At 49.4% G+C, this 17,327-nt stretch overlaps 1 protein-coding gene across 1 annotated transcript in view; it reads left to right on the top strand.

Moving 5' to 3' along the window:
- The window catches only part of LOC109459063 (neuronal acetylcholine receptor subunit alpha-7), a 71,176-nt gene that overhangs the window by 34,625 nt on the left and 19,224 nt on the right, over positions 1-17,327 (top strand). The window contains exon 4 of the mRNA XM_019753236.3: positions 5,040-5,149. Coding sequence (XP_019608795.1) covers positions 5,040-5,149 — 110 coding nt within the window. The remainder of the gene's footprint in view (positions 1-5,039; positions 5,150-17,327) is intronic.

Here is a 17,327-nt window from a genome sequence, read left to right as displayed (position 1 = left end):
TTCTGGGTACTGGAGGTACAAGATCATGGTTGCCAACATGGTTGGGCTCTGGAGACAGCCTTCTTCTGGGTTGCAGACAGGCATCTTTCTGCTGTGTCCTCACATGGTGGAAAGAGACTGAGCAAGCTTCTGGCCTCTTCTGACAAGGGCACTAACCCCCTCCATGGGGCCCCACCCTTATGACCTGATCACCTCCCAAAGGCCCCACCGCCAGGATCCATCACATGGGGGTTAGAGTTTCAGCACAGGAATTTCAGGGGGAGACAGACATGCCATCCGTAGCACGTGCTTCATTTTGTTTCCAAAGCTCTCATCACCGTGTGACATCCTTGCCATTGTTTATTTGTCAGTGGGCTCTGCTTCGCCCTCCCCCCACTAGAACGTGTGCACCAGGAAGGCAGGTCCGGCTGTAGTCTCCTCCACCTCCAGCTCCTAGCCCGAGGTAGGCCCTGAGTAACTGCTGTGCAATGAAAGGATGAAACAGAGGACTCAAGCTGCACCTAGAGGGCTGGGATACTGTGATACAAAACACAGCCAACTCCCAAATAACATGTGAACACTGTGGTATAAGGTAAAGCTCTGCGAATTCCGAGGGCAAGTGCAAATGCTTCCTTTTTTATATAAGATGGGACCTTTCCCGTTCCCTCTCAAGTACAGAGCTGCTGTTAACATTTTCGTTATGGAGAAAGATGCAGCTAATTGTGCTCAGGGCTCGTTAGCTCACGGGCAGGGCTGCCTGCCTGGTGCCTCGGTTTCTAGCCCTCAGTATATAACTGATCTTCACTAACATATATGATTGGGCAATTGCGTTTTTTAAAGAAAGGATGTTGGTTTCCAGGAAAACAAATTGTCACTGGATTATCACCATTGTAGTGAGTTCAGTTGCTCCATAAATAAACACCCTCGTTTGGGAAAATGTCACCAGAGACCTCTGAATTTCTTTCAAGCCCAGCTTAGTTCTAATTAAGACTTATGCTTGCAGAAGCCTCTGCCGCTTCATTTGTTTCCACACTCACCTTATTAATCTCACTGACTTATTCAGCTAATCTTTTTGAGCAGCTGCTATGCGGAAAGCATTGAAGCAGGCCATGTGAGGGGGCTCCAGGAATGGAGGGGACCCCGTTTCTACCGTTAAGTCATTTGCAATCAGGCTGTGTGATTTACAGTCTGAAAAAGGTCAGAATAGCAAGACTAAGTGACTTTCTGGAGCTACTGCAGGAGGCGGGCTGGGGGTGTGGACAGTGGGGTTCGCCGGTGGGAGAAGTCTTTGTGCTACAGAAAAGGAAGGCAATGGAGGAAGGACACAGACCCACCTCAATATGAGGATGTGAGCGCATCCGCGTTTCCAGGTGTGGCATCGCTGGCTGACACTCGCTCCCAGGGGCCCTCCGCGTGGAAGACAGGCCGGACGCCCTTCGAGTGTGTGTCCTTATGAAGCTGGTGAGGCGGGGCCTGTCACTCTGGTAGCAGCTGGAACACTGGATCCCGACTGAGTTTTCAGGACTCACAAAGATCTTGGGTTTAGAACAGACCTTAGTAGTTACCTAATTAAAACCTCTCTGCCCCACCCAGAGTTTTCAGCTGGGAAACCCAGGCCTGTGCACTGCGGCCACAGCCTGGACGTGAGGAACGCAGATGTCATCATGGCAGGCCTTGGAAGCTGCCCGGGGCCGTTTCTAAGACAACTGCCACCTTGAGTCCTGCTCTTTGTGTTCTCCCACTGGTGACCAGCCATCTGAGCCAGCCCGACTCTAATGGGTGGATACAAGTGTGGTTCCATATTGAAGGCTAAGCAGACTGAGTCCCGAGGGAAGGGGGACACGTGGGCAGGATGGGGATGGAGAGACCAGGAAATTGGTTTTTCTCTCCCAGAGTTCCTTGTTGCTGAATTCCTGTTCTGAAAATCTGAATCCGCATAATCTTTGCTCCAGGATATTTTAAAGCGGAGGTCAATATTCTGCAAATGATAGATTTTTCTGTAGAGTCAAAATAGAAGAAGCAGCAAGGTTAAAAAATTAAAGTAATAAATTCTTTTTGAACTAGGGTTTATGGGTTTTGTTTTCCCGCCTGTCACTGGGCCTGGGTTCTGTCTGACTTGCTGGTTTCTTAGCCTCAAGGAAGAAAAAGTGACTGATCTCTGTGTTTACACTTTATAGTCCTAGGAGGAGGCAGTTGGGGGGTTTTCGCTGTAGATTAGTTTTACTATTTGGAGAGGCCTGTCAGACATAATCGGATTTAATCTATGAGAAGAAATGGCAGAAGCCATTTCAGTTTCTGAAGGGACATACCCAGACACTTGCATTTGCTTTAAAAACAAACAAACAAACAAACAAACAAACAAACAAAAATCTGTCTTATTTTGGAATTTGACCATCCTTCTGGCTTTACGTTTCCTATCCTTATTATTTCCTGTTTTGTACCTCCTAATTCTAATTATAGACCTAATAGCATTCACACTGTGGAGTGTTAGACTGTGATCCTTGTGTTTTTTTTCTAAACTGTTTACCGTTTTCATTTCTGAACTCTTTGTCACTTCACCTCTGATACATCAAAAGGTCACACAGATGGTCATAGATAAGCCAGCCCCTGGCTTGCTTGGGGCCATACTAGCCACCCATGCTGAAGGGTGATGTTTCAATCATTATGTCATACTGAGAAAAAGACAGGTTGGGGGACAAAGAAAAGGAGGAGGCCCACTTTCTTCCTCTGAGATCATAATAGTTCGCTGAAGAATTCTCAAGACATATGCGCGTGCGGAGTTTTTGGACACCAAATATGTGGTGTGCTTCCCACTAACAACCAGCTTTCTGATTCTCCGGACACCAGCTGCCGTCCATCCATTTCATTCTGCTCTGGCACCATCTCCCTGGAGATGTATCAGACCCCACAAGGTAAGGGCTCATTTCCACAAGGCTGATGCCCGCTGCAGATGGGGTACCCAGGCCACCCACACATCCAGCCAGCTGAGTTCAGGTTCGGAGTTTCCCACTGCCCCCTCTGAGGTTCTCTGGGCCCCAGTCTCCTCCTGTAAATGGGAACAGTGACCATACTGACATCATGGATTGTGGTGAAGCCACGACACTGAGCAAGCAGAATGGCCAGGATGTGGGCCCATGGGCACGTGCCCCTGAGCCAGTGCATGAGTCGGGGGGAGACAGATGTGACGTGGCTGGGGAGGCATGCGGCAGCTCAGACGTGGTGCCATTAGACCAAGCGCTCCCACTTCCTTGCCTTCCCACCTTTCAGCAGGCAGGGGACGTGGTGCATGCCCCCCACCCCCACCTTCCCGGGCAGTTCTGGAAGTGCTAGGGCCCTGATTGGCAGGGTGGTGAAAGTGACAGCGACAGGCTCGGTGATGATCGGTTACTGACCCAGAGAAGCATCCAGTGAGATATGAGATCCTGGAAAGGAAAGCAGAGGTGCTGAGTATAAAAGGGCTTATGCAAAGAACAAGGGAGAAAAAAAGAAATAGGGAAATGGTGCAGAGACAGTTTGGTGCCCAAGCATTCCTGAAAAACAAGTTGAACAAGACTGGCCCTTCCTGGGTGCTGCCCTCCCCTCCCCCAACTACACACCCAAATTACAAACATCGGCCAGGTGGGTCTCTATCCTAGGTGCCTCAGCACGCTGTACATGATCACGTCCTCACTCTCGGAGCTCCATGGTTGTAAAATGTCACTCACCTGGACATCTCCTCTTGTCTGACTTCAGAGAGTCCCACAACTAGGACAGCCTTTCTGGGCACTTGCCCAACCTCCCCAGAGGATGCTGGGATCTCTACGACATGCCTTTTGACCCCATCACCTGTCTCACTGGTTCTGTGCCCACAACCCCTTGCTGCAATTCCCAAATCTCAGAAGCTCTGAATATTAACTTTTTCCCCCCCTCCTAATGTTGTTTCTGTAACTTTGCATCAAACGCATCGAGTCTAAGATCAAGCTGAAACCGATATGGAGTGGAGGCATTTTTGGTCTCGCTTAGTATGGATGTGTATGATTTGCTGCAGAAATTGTGATGTGTTTGACCATGGGTTGCCACCCTGGTCCCAGCTAGGCATGTGGCAACATACATCTTTATAAATCCGAGAAAGTCTGAGCTCCAGAGCACAAGGGACCCCAGGAGGACTGGACACAGGGTGGGGGGACTGCAGCACGGCCCACCCTGATTGGGGCGTGCTTGTACGAGCCTCTGAGTCCAGCCCCACCAGCCCCGTCAGCCCCGCGACCCCAGCTGGGAGGTGCTGGCTGTAATTCAGCTGTAGGCCGGTCCCACCTGAGCAGGCTTTACAGAGCTAGTGGACCCAGGCAGGGCTGGTGTGCGTGGTCCTGGGATGCCAGATCCTAGGCACCAGCCTTCCTCGGGCAAAGGTCACTCAGGTACCGGTTTAGGGCCTGGCCCCAAGGACGTGCTTCATGTCCATGGGTTTGTGGATATTTCCTGTGTCCTCACTTGCATGGTTGTCTCGAGTCAGCATTTCGCCACCAAGGCCAAGTGTGTGCATTTTGGGGCTGTGGCATCAGAAATGCTACTCCTGCATGAAAATGAGAATTCAAGCCCCAAACAAGCACTTGGAAATTTCTGAGCGGGTCCTCTGCAGCTGTACTAAGTTGTTTCATGGAAGTAAATTCTCTACATTTTTCAGGTTGGCTCCTATTCCGATTCACATAAGTGAATTTATGTTTACAAAGTGTCCTTATGGAAAACTTTGAAAGCAACACATTTATTTATTTGACTAGAGAAAACCCATCTGCCGAGGGAGGGGAGGGCTCGGGGGCACGCACTAGACCAGGATCAACTCTAATGCCATCGTCTGAATGTGGTCATGGTGTCAGCAGGAACTTAGATGTGATTTTATACTATTCATTTTGGAAAGGAATGATTTAATTCTCAGTTTCTTGGTGTTTTATAGACAGCCACTCAATTACGTAAATAAATGTCTGTAACTCTTCTTGGCTTTGAGCTTCCCTAATAATCTCTTAGAAGCCATATTAGCAGGCAGGGAAGCATATCCTGCTAATGTCATTGTGTGTGTGTGTCAGTCTTGGACAGATCACTATTTACAGTGGAATGTGTCAGAATATCCGGGTGTGAAGACGGTGCGATTCCCAGACGGCCAGATTTGGAAGCCAGACATTCTTCTCTATAACAGGTAAGCATGTTGGATGAAAGGGGAAATGCTTTGATCCTTGCTTATGTTTAACAATCAAGTGTATTGGAGTATTCTGTAGATGTGCCAGATACGTAACCTATAATTTGGGACCATCTTACCCCACGAGGTTGTGTCAGTGGCCAGGCCTTTGAGAAGCAGCTCTGTCCCCTCTCCAGTGTCCTCTGCCTCGGCATGCAGGCTCATGTAGGGCGTAGGGCTGTGCAGCAGTTCCCGTCACAGCGGGACACGTTCTGCCCCATGGGGGACCTGGCTGGAGTCCCCGGCTGGGACGCATCCTTGTTGGTGCGGCCCCCTTGTGTACTGGGCGAGTCCTGTGCAAAGGGAGCTGAGTGCCTGAGGGCTGTCCTGTCTAGCTGTACTTGGAAGCTTGTCATGGGGGCCGCGTGCCTGACAGAAGAAAGGTAAGTAGTGGTCGGATTCTAGTTGTCCTTCTTCTGAGGTCAAGCAATGAGGGATTCATGAGGAATCCAAGCCTGTCCGATTTGTGGGCCAGAAGCCCCAAAGGCTGGTCTCCAGGCAGGGTCAATTTCTAGAAGCACTAAAATTCTTTGCGAGACTGCGCAGTCAGATAAGGAAATCCAGAGTATCTCTGCAATCAGGCTTAGAATGTGATGAACAATGTTAAAAATGAGGTATTTGTTAGTGACAGCCACTGCCTTTGGTCCCACCTCTGCCTTCCTGACGCAGGAAACAGTACGACCATTGACCACTGCCCTCTGTGGTCACCCGGTGACACTCCCCCCCAACCCCTGCCCTGGGACCCGCCGATGTGCTTGTCCTACACTGACTGCTTCTGGAAGCCTGGCTGATTCCATTTCTTGTATCCACTTTCATTCTTTCTCTGTCTGTCTTGCTGGCAATCACATTTCATTTGAATCAATGGGCCTGTCTCCTGAAGCGTGTCCTCTTCTGATTTCCTGCCATTCTTCAGCTTCTTAAATTAGTTCAGACAACGGAGCTTGGACACATGTCGAAAGTCAGAGGAAGTGTCCTCCTAGTGAGCAGGTGAAACACATGAAGTCCCACCGAGACTGCAAACAGGGTACTTAAACAACAAAACTTTATGTTCTCACAGAAATGTATTGTCTCTTGGAGGCTGGAAGTCCAAGATTAAGGTGTGGGCAGGTTCGGTTTCTTCTGCGGCCTCTCGGTGAGCCTTTTCCACGTGGAGCAGGCGTCGCCCAGCTTGGTGGCCCTTTGGGGACCCAGCGTAGGAATCCCAGGACAGTGGTCAGAGGAGGCAGGGGCCCAGCCAGGGGCAAGGCTGGAGAAGTCAGCGCTAAATCTGCAGGGCCCCCAGGGAGGGAGAAACATTAAGGCGTGCTCTGCGGAGACCAGCTAGCCCGCAGTGAGAAAGGAGAATGGTGACACAGGAAGGTCAGATGAAAGACCAGGGGTGAAAGGAAGGGCCAACACAGACATATCCAGCGAGTCCGCGAATAATGCCATTTTGTTCAACATCGTTTTGTTATAAAATTGATGAGATAACGTAAGAACTTACCGCTTGTTTATATCCGGTAGCCGGTGGGAAAACTGGTTTTGTTACATGTCATTTTGCTTAAAGTTGCAGAACCCATGGACGATGTTCAGTGAGGACTAACTATAAAGAAGGTCCTGGCTGAAAGGACCAGTCAGCTAAGTGTACCTGATAAGGGCCAGTAGGAGGGCAGACAGCAGGAAAGGCAAGCAGAGACCATTTCCAGACACCAAGGCATCTCGTTACCCCTGCCTGCATCCGCCATCTGCGTACAGGTCGCACCTCCCGGCCCCCAGGCGTGCGGACGGGCCCACCCCCTGCAGCCTCCTCTGACACCTGCTACTACCAGCCAGATATTTGTCTTCAGCACACTGGTGTGTCGGGCCCTTCCCACTGTGGACGTTTACCTGAGTTCCTCACCCACCTCTGTTCCCTCGGACCTCAGCTCCACTCTCATCTCCACCGAGTCTCAGATGAGTCTCTCTGTCACGTACTCCCATAGAAAGGGGCCCCTGTCCTTCATAGCACGTAGGGCCTGCCACCTCTCCTGGGTGCCTAGCGTGCACTCAGTACAAATCTGCATAGATGAGATGGAGGGAGGGAGGAAGCTGGAATTTGGAGGAGTGAACAGCCTGGATCTGTGTGATACCGGTGGGTGGAACAGCAAGAGAAAAAAGGAACAGAAAATCATACCTGTAAAACAGGAAACTGACTGAGTCAAGAAATGGACACCAGACTTACCCAAACCAGCTTGAATTTAACCAGGTCCTGACCTTTTTGTTGTCTGTTTTTGGGGCTTTTGAGAAATGGGGGGCTTAATACTTTCCACCAGCTTCCAGGTATTCAACATGATATGTTCTGGTGGTAGGTTCACACGGTATCTCATTAACGTGGGTGTGTGTGTGTTTTCCTTAGGGAGGGGACGTGCCATCCTTCTCTGTAAGCCATGGCTTTGAAGGGAGCAGGAGTTCAGGGTAGGTGACGTGTCACAAGCATGGCCCCCAAGTTTCTCGCTCTGTTCCTGTTGGATGCTGGAGTCCAACAACGCGTGAGCCACTGATGGCTTTTCAGATACAATACATTCTCCGTGCGTTGAGGAGGCTGGGTCACTGCAACACAGCCATCTCCGCACTGGGACGGGCTGCTTTAGTTCCCTGATGGATGGTGAACAACGTTCGGTGCCAGCCAGCTGGCCAGCTGCTCTGAGGTGAGGATGGGCACTGAGGAGAGCACCTGGCCAGGCGCTCATCCTGGTAGTTTCTTGCTTGCTTCATTCTGCTTTCCTCTAACTCTATGGTTCAAGGAATTTTCTGAACACCGTCTTTCTCCAAGTGAGTAGCAGCTGTGGGTGGCTCATCACGGTTTTCCCTTTTGGACAGAATGAGAGTCCTCGCTGGGATAGGCAGTTGGCTTGCAGCAGAAAGTCTGAACCCCAGGACATGTCAGCTGCCCCATACTGTGCAATTCGGGCAGCTGCCTCGGCCTCTCTGGGCGTTTCTGTTCTTGAGCTGCTCAGTCAGAAAATCCCATAACAACAAGGGGATCTTTGATGAATCTATTTGATGATGCTTTTGTTGGCTGTGCATTTTTAGGACATTGTGGGGGTGTTAACCATCTTTCTTACAGCCTATGCAAAACCATATTTGCACGTCCGCAGGGTGTGTCTGTCTCTGAGTGTGCCGTCCTCTGGCTGCAGCCCTCTTTCTGTCACATATTCCCATGAACCGTGGCAGAGCCTGGGGAGGGGCGATGCACGCAGGACGTACCTTGCTGCAGTGTAACCCAGCTTGGCAGGACTCCTACTGCTAACCAACAAGTTGCTAGTGAAATAGAATTCATTTCCTTCCCAAGCATCTTAGGTTCCCCCCAGAAGTCAGCCCAAGACTAGGGTTTCAGTGCACATAGTTTATTTGGGAGAAGAAGTGAGACAGGGAAGCCAGTATAGAATGCATTAAAAAGCAAGATTCTTCTGTGGGCGACGAGGCCCGTTCCCACTGGGGATCTCTAGAGTGTTTATCTGCCAACCGCCGGCTGTCATGGGTTGACAGCTGCTTCCCGGGCTGCCAGCTCCCTGGCACCTCCTCTGCTTGCCTGACCCTTGCATGGACTGAGGGTGCCTGGTGGCCCGAGCCTCAGGGGTGCTGATGTTTGTGGTGGGCAGCGGTCAGGGCCTCAGGCATGGGAAGGACAGCTATCAACGTGGTCAGTTACAGCGCACACGAGCCACACACTCAGGTACCAGCTATTCTCACCTTGGGCTGATTGGAGATTCGATCCAGCTCCTGGTGGGGGGACAGCAGTGATGGGAGTGGTAGGGATGGCATCCTGGTTTCTCAGCCAAAGCACAGGAGGCAGGCAGGGGCCAAGGGAACAGAGAAAGCTAAGATCTGCATCCCCCGAGTGGCGTTGGCTGCACATGGGCTGTGTGTGTTATCATCCACGTGTGCAGTGGACACTCTTAGATTCAGTGTGGTCACTGTTAATCATTCCTGGAGGTGGGTCATCGGTTGGTACTGAAAGACCAGTCATGCCTGGTCTGGGGTGGGGATGGGGACAGGAGACCATCACTGAAAGGACATCAGTAGCAGCTCTGGGATGCCGCAGGAATGTCCAGTTGAGCAGAGGACCAGCTTTGGACCTCAGATGAGGAGATTGTGAGATGTGCTGGTGCAGGTTGCATTAACCAATATTCAGTCCTAATCTGGAGGGAGGCTGCTGGAAATAAGGTTGGTGGAAAGAGGGTGAAGCTATAGCCTGTTCTCGGGAAGTGAGTAGAACGGGCCAACCTATGTTTGCATTTCCAAAATTGTCCTCTGAACTGTCCATCCACACCCTGCCTTTCCCACCACTGCTGCTGTTGATGTGGGTTTTTCATTCATTCCCTGAACCAATATTTAGAAGGCTTTCCCGCTCTTATCACACACTGTTCTGGGATCCAAGGACACAGAAGCAGTCAAGCCAGACGACAGCCCACCCTCTAGGGAAAGGGAGAGAGGGAAGAGGGGACAGGGAAAGCACCACCAGTTATAAGGGTTCCAAGAAAATTAAAGCAGGGGAGCCCCCAGGAAGTGCTGGTGCTCTGAGAGGTGGGCGTGAGACTGACAAGAAGGGCCAGAAAGAGGCGAAGGAGCGAGTCATGTAGCATCAAAGAGGAAAACACTCTTGAGGGAAAGAACCACCAGGCAAGGTCATAAAAAACGTTGATTTGCAAAGATATAAATAGATAAAAATGACGAAGAAGAGAAAGATGACCTGTGTCCTATGGCATCTACACGTCACAGGCACCTTCTAGGACATCCAGTTCCATAGTGGATGCAGTGGGCCATGGTCTGAACGACCTTTCAACTCCAAAAATTCTAGAAAACCGATGGTAATGCACGTGGTTCCAGTCCATAGAGAAGCTCGTGGCCTGTGGCTGTTGGACTTATTCCTCTCCTAGCAGACTGAATCAGCATTCCTGGTGGCCACGCTCGTGCCTTCATTAGTTCAAGACAAATAAAACTGTTGACACGTGTTCATTTCATAGTTGTGCAAATGTCGTGGTTTTATTTTTTAAAATATTTATTTTTCTTTATCGCCCTGAGGCAGGAACATGTCACCTGCTGTAGGAGCAGAAGGGCCAAAGTGTCGGGAGTGTGTGTGGCAGGGGGAGGGTCCGGGACACGACAGCATGTGTGTGGCCCACGTCCCTGAGGTCCCGGCTTGTACTACGAGTAACATGCGAGAGGCTCTCCTGCTTTTCATAGAATTTTGTTTCCTTTCTCTTTTGCTCTGTTTGGCAAAATACTCAGTCATATTCTTCTGGCTATCAGCTGAGTCCCATGGCATGGAGATTTTGTTCTGTTATCTCTCCTTCCCTGATGGTTCGCTCCTGCCAGCTTATGGCTGTGGCTGTGTCCTTTCCTTGTTTCTTCCAGCATCTTGGTAAAACTGAGGCAGGGAGGACACGTGGACATGTGTGTCCTTCAACCACTGTGAGCTCAGCCACTTGTCTGCCTTGGGCTGACTCAGAGCCCAGCCCCTCCGCACCAGCTGGACTGTCCCTAAGAGACCTTTAGCGCCCCTGCTTGGTTCCACTCTTTGTGCGAAGGGTCCGATGGCTTCAGTCACTGTTGACATCCACATTTCTCAGGGCAGGAAACTGGTGCTCAGAGACATTCAGACACTTGCCCCAGGTCACCCAGCAGTGTGCCTGACTCCAGAGTCTGACATACGTCAGGCTGGCCCACCTCTGGTCGTGCTTTTCGACCTGTGTTTTATTTTCCTACAAGTTAGACAAAGTGAAATAATTTCTCTCTCTCCTCTCTGAGTTGACTCGGCTCTCAGACCTCCTCGGGGCCTTCCTGCCTCAACCTTTTGTCTTTCGTCCTGGAACAGGCAAGTCTGTCTCTCCCCGATTTTCATACCATCACTTCTTGATGGCCTTTCCTTGGCATCTGACATCCAGCTTCCCTTTGACCAAATCCCTTGCCAGCAGCCTGGAATGATGAAATGCAGGCTGCTGTGCAAAGGGTCTGAGCAGAAACTCCGAGAGGGGCCCACGTGCTCCAGCCGACAGAGTCAACTGGGACACGTTGCGTCCAGGCTGGCCGGGGCTGTCGTGTGGGGCCAGTCCCCTGAGCAGCCCCACCCCACACCCTGAGGGCTGAGGGACCGATCGCGCCCAAGACCGTGGCTTTTGGAGATGAGCTTATTGATCTTAGTGACATCAGATGAGGAGCCAACAGGATTATAAGGGTCTGGGTAATAAATACGTGAGACAGGAACTCGATGGGAGGTTCACTCATCATCACGAGGCAGCTGAAGGAGGGGCGAGGTGGGCAGCACCGTGGTGGGGGCCAAGGTCAGCCCTCCCCGCCCCCTCCGCCTGCTGTGCGGGTCCCTGAGAATGTCCACTGCCCCCCAGGGCTGTGCTCACTGGCGGCCTGCATGGAGGAGCACTTGGGAATCTGATTCACATGAGAGGGAAGCTGGTCCCCCCACCAAACCTCAGGCCCTCAGCGACCGTGGGTGCGTGGCCCAGGACGCCCGTGCCCCGTGGGCTGTATGGAAGCCTGGGGAAACCGAGGCTTTGCTGTGGGGCAGGGTTACAGGTCTGCGGTGGCTGATGCTGCCAGTTCAGCTGACGAGAATTTTCTGGGGACCTACTGTGTGCTAGATATGATGCTTCTGAGGAGGGCACACATTCACGCCCTCCAGGCATTGGATATGGAACTGATTTCTTTACCCTGAGTGCTCTCATCTGACTTGATTTCATGACTAGGAATTACTACCCCAAGTTCCCAATTCAGGAAACAGTTTCTGAGGTTAAACAACTAGTTCAGGAACATAAGTCCTTAACTCCAAACCCTGTCATTTCCCCAAAACTTGACAACTTCTCCGTGGGTGTCGAACCAGGGCTCAAAAGATTGTCTTAACAGAGCAGAAGAGGACGTGTGTCAGGGACCAGCCATCTTAGAAAGATCTGGAAGAGAGGGTTCCTCATCCAGCAGGAAGAAGGGGTAACTGCTGGTGGGAGGCGGCCTTACCAGACCTGACTGCCTGGCACAGCCCTGGATTAGGCCTGCAGTGCTGGCACAGCTGGTAAGAGCGCCTCTTTCACTTCTAAGAGTGACTCACTCTAGACAATAATTTCTGTGGCGCCCTCACTTTGGGATAAGTGGCTCCATGGAGGGAACAGTCAGATTAAGGCATGGGCCCTGCACCACGGGGCATTTTCATGGGGAAACTGACTTAGGCCGTCCATGGCATGGGGATCTGGGGGGTGGGGGTAGGTGGGACACAATCCTGGAATGGACCAAATGTTGCAAGATGCTGAAAGCGTTCGCTTTGAACTCAAGGGACAGTAAGGTGAGGATGGAGTTCAGTCTAAGGAATCAGATCCGTCCAGCCAGGCTTCTCGTCTGGGGCTCTGTCCCTGCCGGCCCGCAGTCACGTCCTCCGGGCCACTGTGTGCCCTGGACAACTTGGTGATGCTGAGCCACAGGTCCTGTGGCAAATCCGGGTTGAACACTCTCACTCCTCCCCACTGGTCGCTGAGTTTTGAAGGAGGGGCCATATTCTGTTCACACCATTTATCCCCAAATAGCAAATGGCACACATCAAGTGACAGTGTGCCATCCCACCGTAGATTGACAGATCAGTGTGCCCAATACCCCTGAATAAAAAATACACAGAGATGTGCCTCGCCTTCAGTAGCGACGGCTTCTCCCGCAAAGTCTGAGCCTCCCAGCCCCTCCCCCAGGAGACCGCTGCAGTCGGCCAGCCTTGCTCCACTGTAACCACGTGTGACAGAAAGGCAGTGATCAAAAATGCCGATATGTCAGAGGAGACGCAACCGGCCTCGGTAGAATGTGCTCCTCAGGCGTTGGAGAAATACGACAGAGAGAAAGACATTGCAGCCCATATTAGGAAGGAGTTTGACAAGAAGTACAAGCCCAGCTGGCACTGCCTCATGGGGAGGGACTTCAGTGGTTACATGATACATGAAACCAAACACTTCATCTTCTACCTGGGCCAAGTGGCCATCCTTCTGTTCAGATCTGGTTAGAAGCATGGGCTCTGCTACACACCCATGGTCCATCCAAAAACAAAGACTGCCACCTAAATTCCAAATGCCAGAGACTGCAATCTTCAGCCTGGCCTAAAGGAACACCTTGATCTTGAACCTTTGTGTTTTGTGCAGGGCTTTCTCTGTCCTCATTTGTTGTGCTTAGAAAACAATTAGCAAAACAGCTTCCGTTTGTCTTTATTTCCTATTCCATACCTCTCTGCCCCACGTTTTTTCTCAAAATCCATTCCTTTTCAAAAAAGTAAATAAATAAAAATAAATGTTGGAGAAGTGAACGGAAAAAAAACAAAAAAACCCCCACAAACCTTGAGTTCCGGTTGTTTGGGATGGGGGTGTTGCTACGGTTCATAAAATATTCATGGTTTAACCTGAGAAGCAAATTAACCTAGAGATTATTATTCTCCTCTCTCTACCACTTTCCATACTAATCTGTTTGAAGAATTGTTTAATTGAAGTCACTGCACTTATGTTTTAGCATAGTTTATGTCTTTTACTTAAAATAAGTTTTACGTTCTTATTGAATATTAAATCAGATAGTTTGGGTAATGTCTGGATGTACCCTCTGTGGCGTGGGGGTCCACATCGGATCCCACATGCCTCCTTTTCCCGTTGGTTCTAATAGCCTTCAGTCACCCAAACGGTCCAATAGGTTGTATTTTTATTTTCATTCAGTTCAGTGTATGTTTGGAGTTCCCACTAAGTCTCCTCTTTGACTCCTCATTTATTTAGGAGTCCGGGGTTTCGATCCCAAGTGTTTGCAGATTTCCCTGTCGTCTTCCTGTTATTTGCTTCTGATCTGCTTCCGCTGTGGGTACACGTCACCCTCTGTAAGGTTTCAGGCCATTTGAATTTGATGAGGTTTTGTCTTATGACTCAGGATAGGGTCTGTCCTAGTGTATGTTCCCTGGGGACTTGAAAACGGTGCGCTCGCGAGGTTTCCGGGGGAAGCGTTTTCCGTCCCTTGGGTCGCCCTGGTGGTCAGTGTGTTTGGTTCTGCTATATCTTTGCTGATTCGTGGTCCAGTTGTCCTGCCATGAAGTGTCGAGGGAGGAGTGTTGAGGTCTCCAACTCTTACTGTGGATTTGCCTTTTTGTTCACTTCCATCTGTTTTGGGTTCTGATGTACTGCAGCTTGTTTGTGTGGGGAAGAATGTATGACTGCTATGTCTTCTCGGCAGATTGAGCCTTTATCAATATGTGAATTTATATCTGTCCTTTGTAATTTTCTTTGCTCTGAAGGCTGGGACTCACCCACCTCCCTTCCACCTGTGGGGGTTCTGCCCATCTTTACAGCCTGTCCAGATGTGCTCCCCTCCCGAACACCCCACAAGGGCGTGGCACCTGTACTCTGCACATCTGGGTTAAGCATCCCTCCTCTCCACGGTCACCTTTTAGTGTCCAAGGCCCCATTGATTGCCCTTGTCACCCCATCGGTGGCGGGGCTGGGCCCAAAGCTTCCTCCCACCAACAGCTCGTCTGTGCATTACTGGCCAGGTGAGGACCGAGGCAGCTGGAGAGAGAAGGGCTGAAGGGGCCACGTGCCTGTATCTTCAAGAACTCTGAGGGTGCATTGTGTCTTCCAGGAGTGAGGAAAGGGGTGTGTGTGTGTGTGTGTGTGTGTGTGTGTGTGTGTGTGTGTGTGTGTGTGACTATTTTCTAACAGTCAATACAGAAAGTTTCAAACACACAGCAGAGCAGAGAGGAGCGGATTGCACCCTGTGGACCTGCCCCAGCATCCACAGTCATTCGTATGTGCCAGCTGCAAGGCCTAATTATCACGTGATGCATGGTCACTGCCGGCTGGCACCCACTGGGCCCCGCTCTGTGCTCACAGTGCAGCCAGCAGTGTGGTAATGGCACTGACACAGTCACCTTCCACGTCCTTGCAGTGCTTTTGGCCACTCGTGTTTCCCGGGACTTATCCCCTGCCTCAGAAAGCCGTTTTCAGACTCAGTTTCTAGCAGCAGGGCCCTGTTTCAAACAAACCTTATCTCCAATCCTAGTGGTCAAAACAGAGAAAGTGGCATGAGTACACATTTATTAGAAGAGTTTACTTTTGTGTCATTTATGTATAAAATGAAGTTGCCAGTGCAAAAAGATTCTAAACCTGCCCTCATGTAAGATTTGAATGTTGATAATCAATGACAGTGTTACCAGTTTGTTTAGCTCAATTTTTCGGTGTGATTGCACCATGTTCAGAAATCCCTGAGGCACACAGGTAAGGCATTGCTAATGGTGAACGATTTTTACCTTGTTTTTACCCATTTGTCTTGCAATCTCTGGAGTCTCTTCAATTAAATGGATCCAATTGCATGGATGAAGAGCTTGGAGGAGTTTTTTGTTTCCTCCCAGAATTGAATCACGGATCTAACAGATGCTCAGTCTTTCTCATAAATACAAAAATAAGACAAGAAGAAAGCCAAGCTTGAAATAAGCAAAACTGTGCTTCTCCTGTGCCATGCACGGCATCTCACTCTGTTCCTGCTGCCACCAGGGCAGGAACAAGTGACAAGCCACATCCAGGTTCTGTGCTGGATCTGTATGTTCCAGTGTAAATATTTGTACACAGTGAGGCAAAACTGCAGCCTCACCGGGTGACTCGTCCAAGAGGTGTGAATGCACACACATTCCTGGCAGGAGAAGGTTTAATTTAACTGCCACCCCCAAAAAAGGAGTTTAATAGCTCACATGAATTAATACGCTGGGAGTCTCTGAAGAGTTACAAATTTGTAGACAGTCATTTGAGTGTGTTTGGACATTTATGAGAATTTGGAAAATATAAGGAAAAGACCATACTGGAATCAAACATTTGCAGGAACCCTGGAGCATTTCCACAGAGTCTCCGGGTTCCAGAGAACCTGGTTGGAAAATCGCAGTATGATCCAGAGCGAATTTGTGAAGGTCCACATTTTCAGTCACTATTTATAATGTGACACATTACAACAGGTGGGTGCAGACTGCGGTCAAGCAAAGCGTATCATCCTGAGCCCACCTCCTCCTCTCTCTTTCTCTGTGTGTGTTTGGAGGTAACGGGGTAGCTGTGTCTTTCCTCATCTCAAAGGATTATTATTATGACAGCTTTAGTCTCCCCCACTTTCTTCTTCCTTTAAGCTTCATCACATTTTTTGTTTCATATTCAAACTGTGACTTTCTTATACAGTATTCTTTCTTTCCTGGAGTTTCTGGTTGCCTTTTTTTTTCCTTATTACAAGATTTTTAAAAATGATGTGTTGTTAATCAAATCCCTGATGCTTTCCAGATTGTTATTTCTTCTCTTCATTGCTTTGAATCCACTCTAGTTTCCTCAGAGACCCCTCTATCCTGCTATAATTTGGACCCCTGTCCTCTGCACAGCTCATCATGAAAATCTCTTTTCTTGGGGAAGGGCTTAAGATGTGCAAATTGTCAGTTATGAAAACATTCATGGGGATGTAAAGTACAGCATAGGGAATATAGTCACTAATATTGTAATAATTTTGTGGTGTCAAGTGGGGACTAAACTTATGGGGCATCACTTCCCAAGTTACATAAATGTCTAATCACTATGCTGTACACCTGCAACTAATATTATATTGTATGTCAGCTATAATTGAAAATTTTTAAAGTATATTTAAAAAAAAAAAAAAAATCCCTTTTCTTGGTCTCCAGGTTTAGTCCAAAAGGTCATTTCTTCTTTCTCAGTGTTCACCTTTGTTTTTCTGGAGCTGATCCTCAAGGTCATGACCATGGGAAACAAGCTCTCTGAGGAGTTAACATTCTTGAAAATGCCTTTCTTTGCTGTCATGCACCAATGGTTTCTTTTACCTCTAGGAAATTTCTCTGTGTAAGTTCTTGGGTTGCCCCCCCTGCCCACTCCCCACCTTGTCTCACGAGCTTCTGTTATATGAGTTCCCGGGGTCTGTCCTCTGGGGCCTTCATTGTTTCTGTCTTACGTTTGTTTCACCTCTGATTTTTATCAGCCAAACCTCCCACCCACTTATAGTAAAAATTCATTTCATAAATCATAGATTCACTTCCATACTGCATCTTGTTTTTCTAAATGCAATATCCTCTTGAATTTTTGTGAGGATATTACTTTTTTAAGACGTGATTTTTCATTCCTTTCTTGAC

This window comes from Rhinolophus sinicus, chromosome 13, assembly GCF_057876585.1.
Source record: "Rhinolophus sinicus isolate RSI-liver-muscle chromosome 13, RSI-T2T, whole genome shotgun sequence".
NCBI lineage: Eukaryota > Metazoa > Chordata > Mammalia > Chiroptera > Rhinolophidae > Rhinolophus > Rhinolophus sinicus.
Note: the sequence above shows the minus strand (reverse complement) of the source record. Positions and strands in the feature narration are given on the sequence as shown.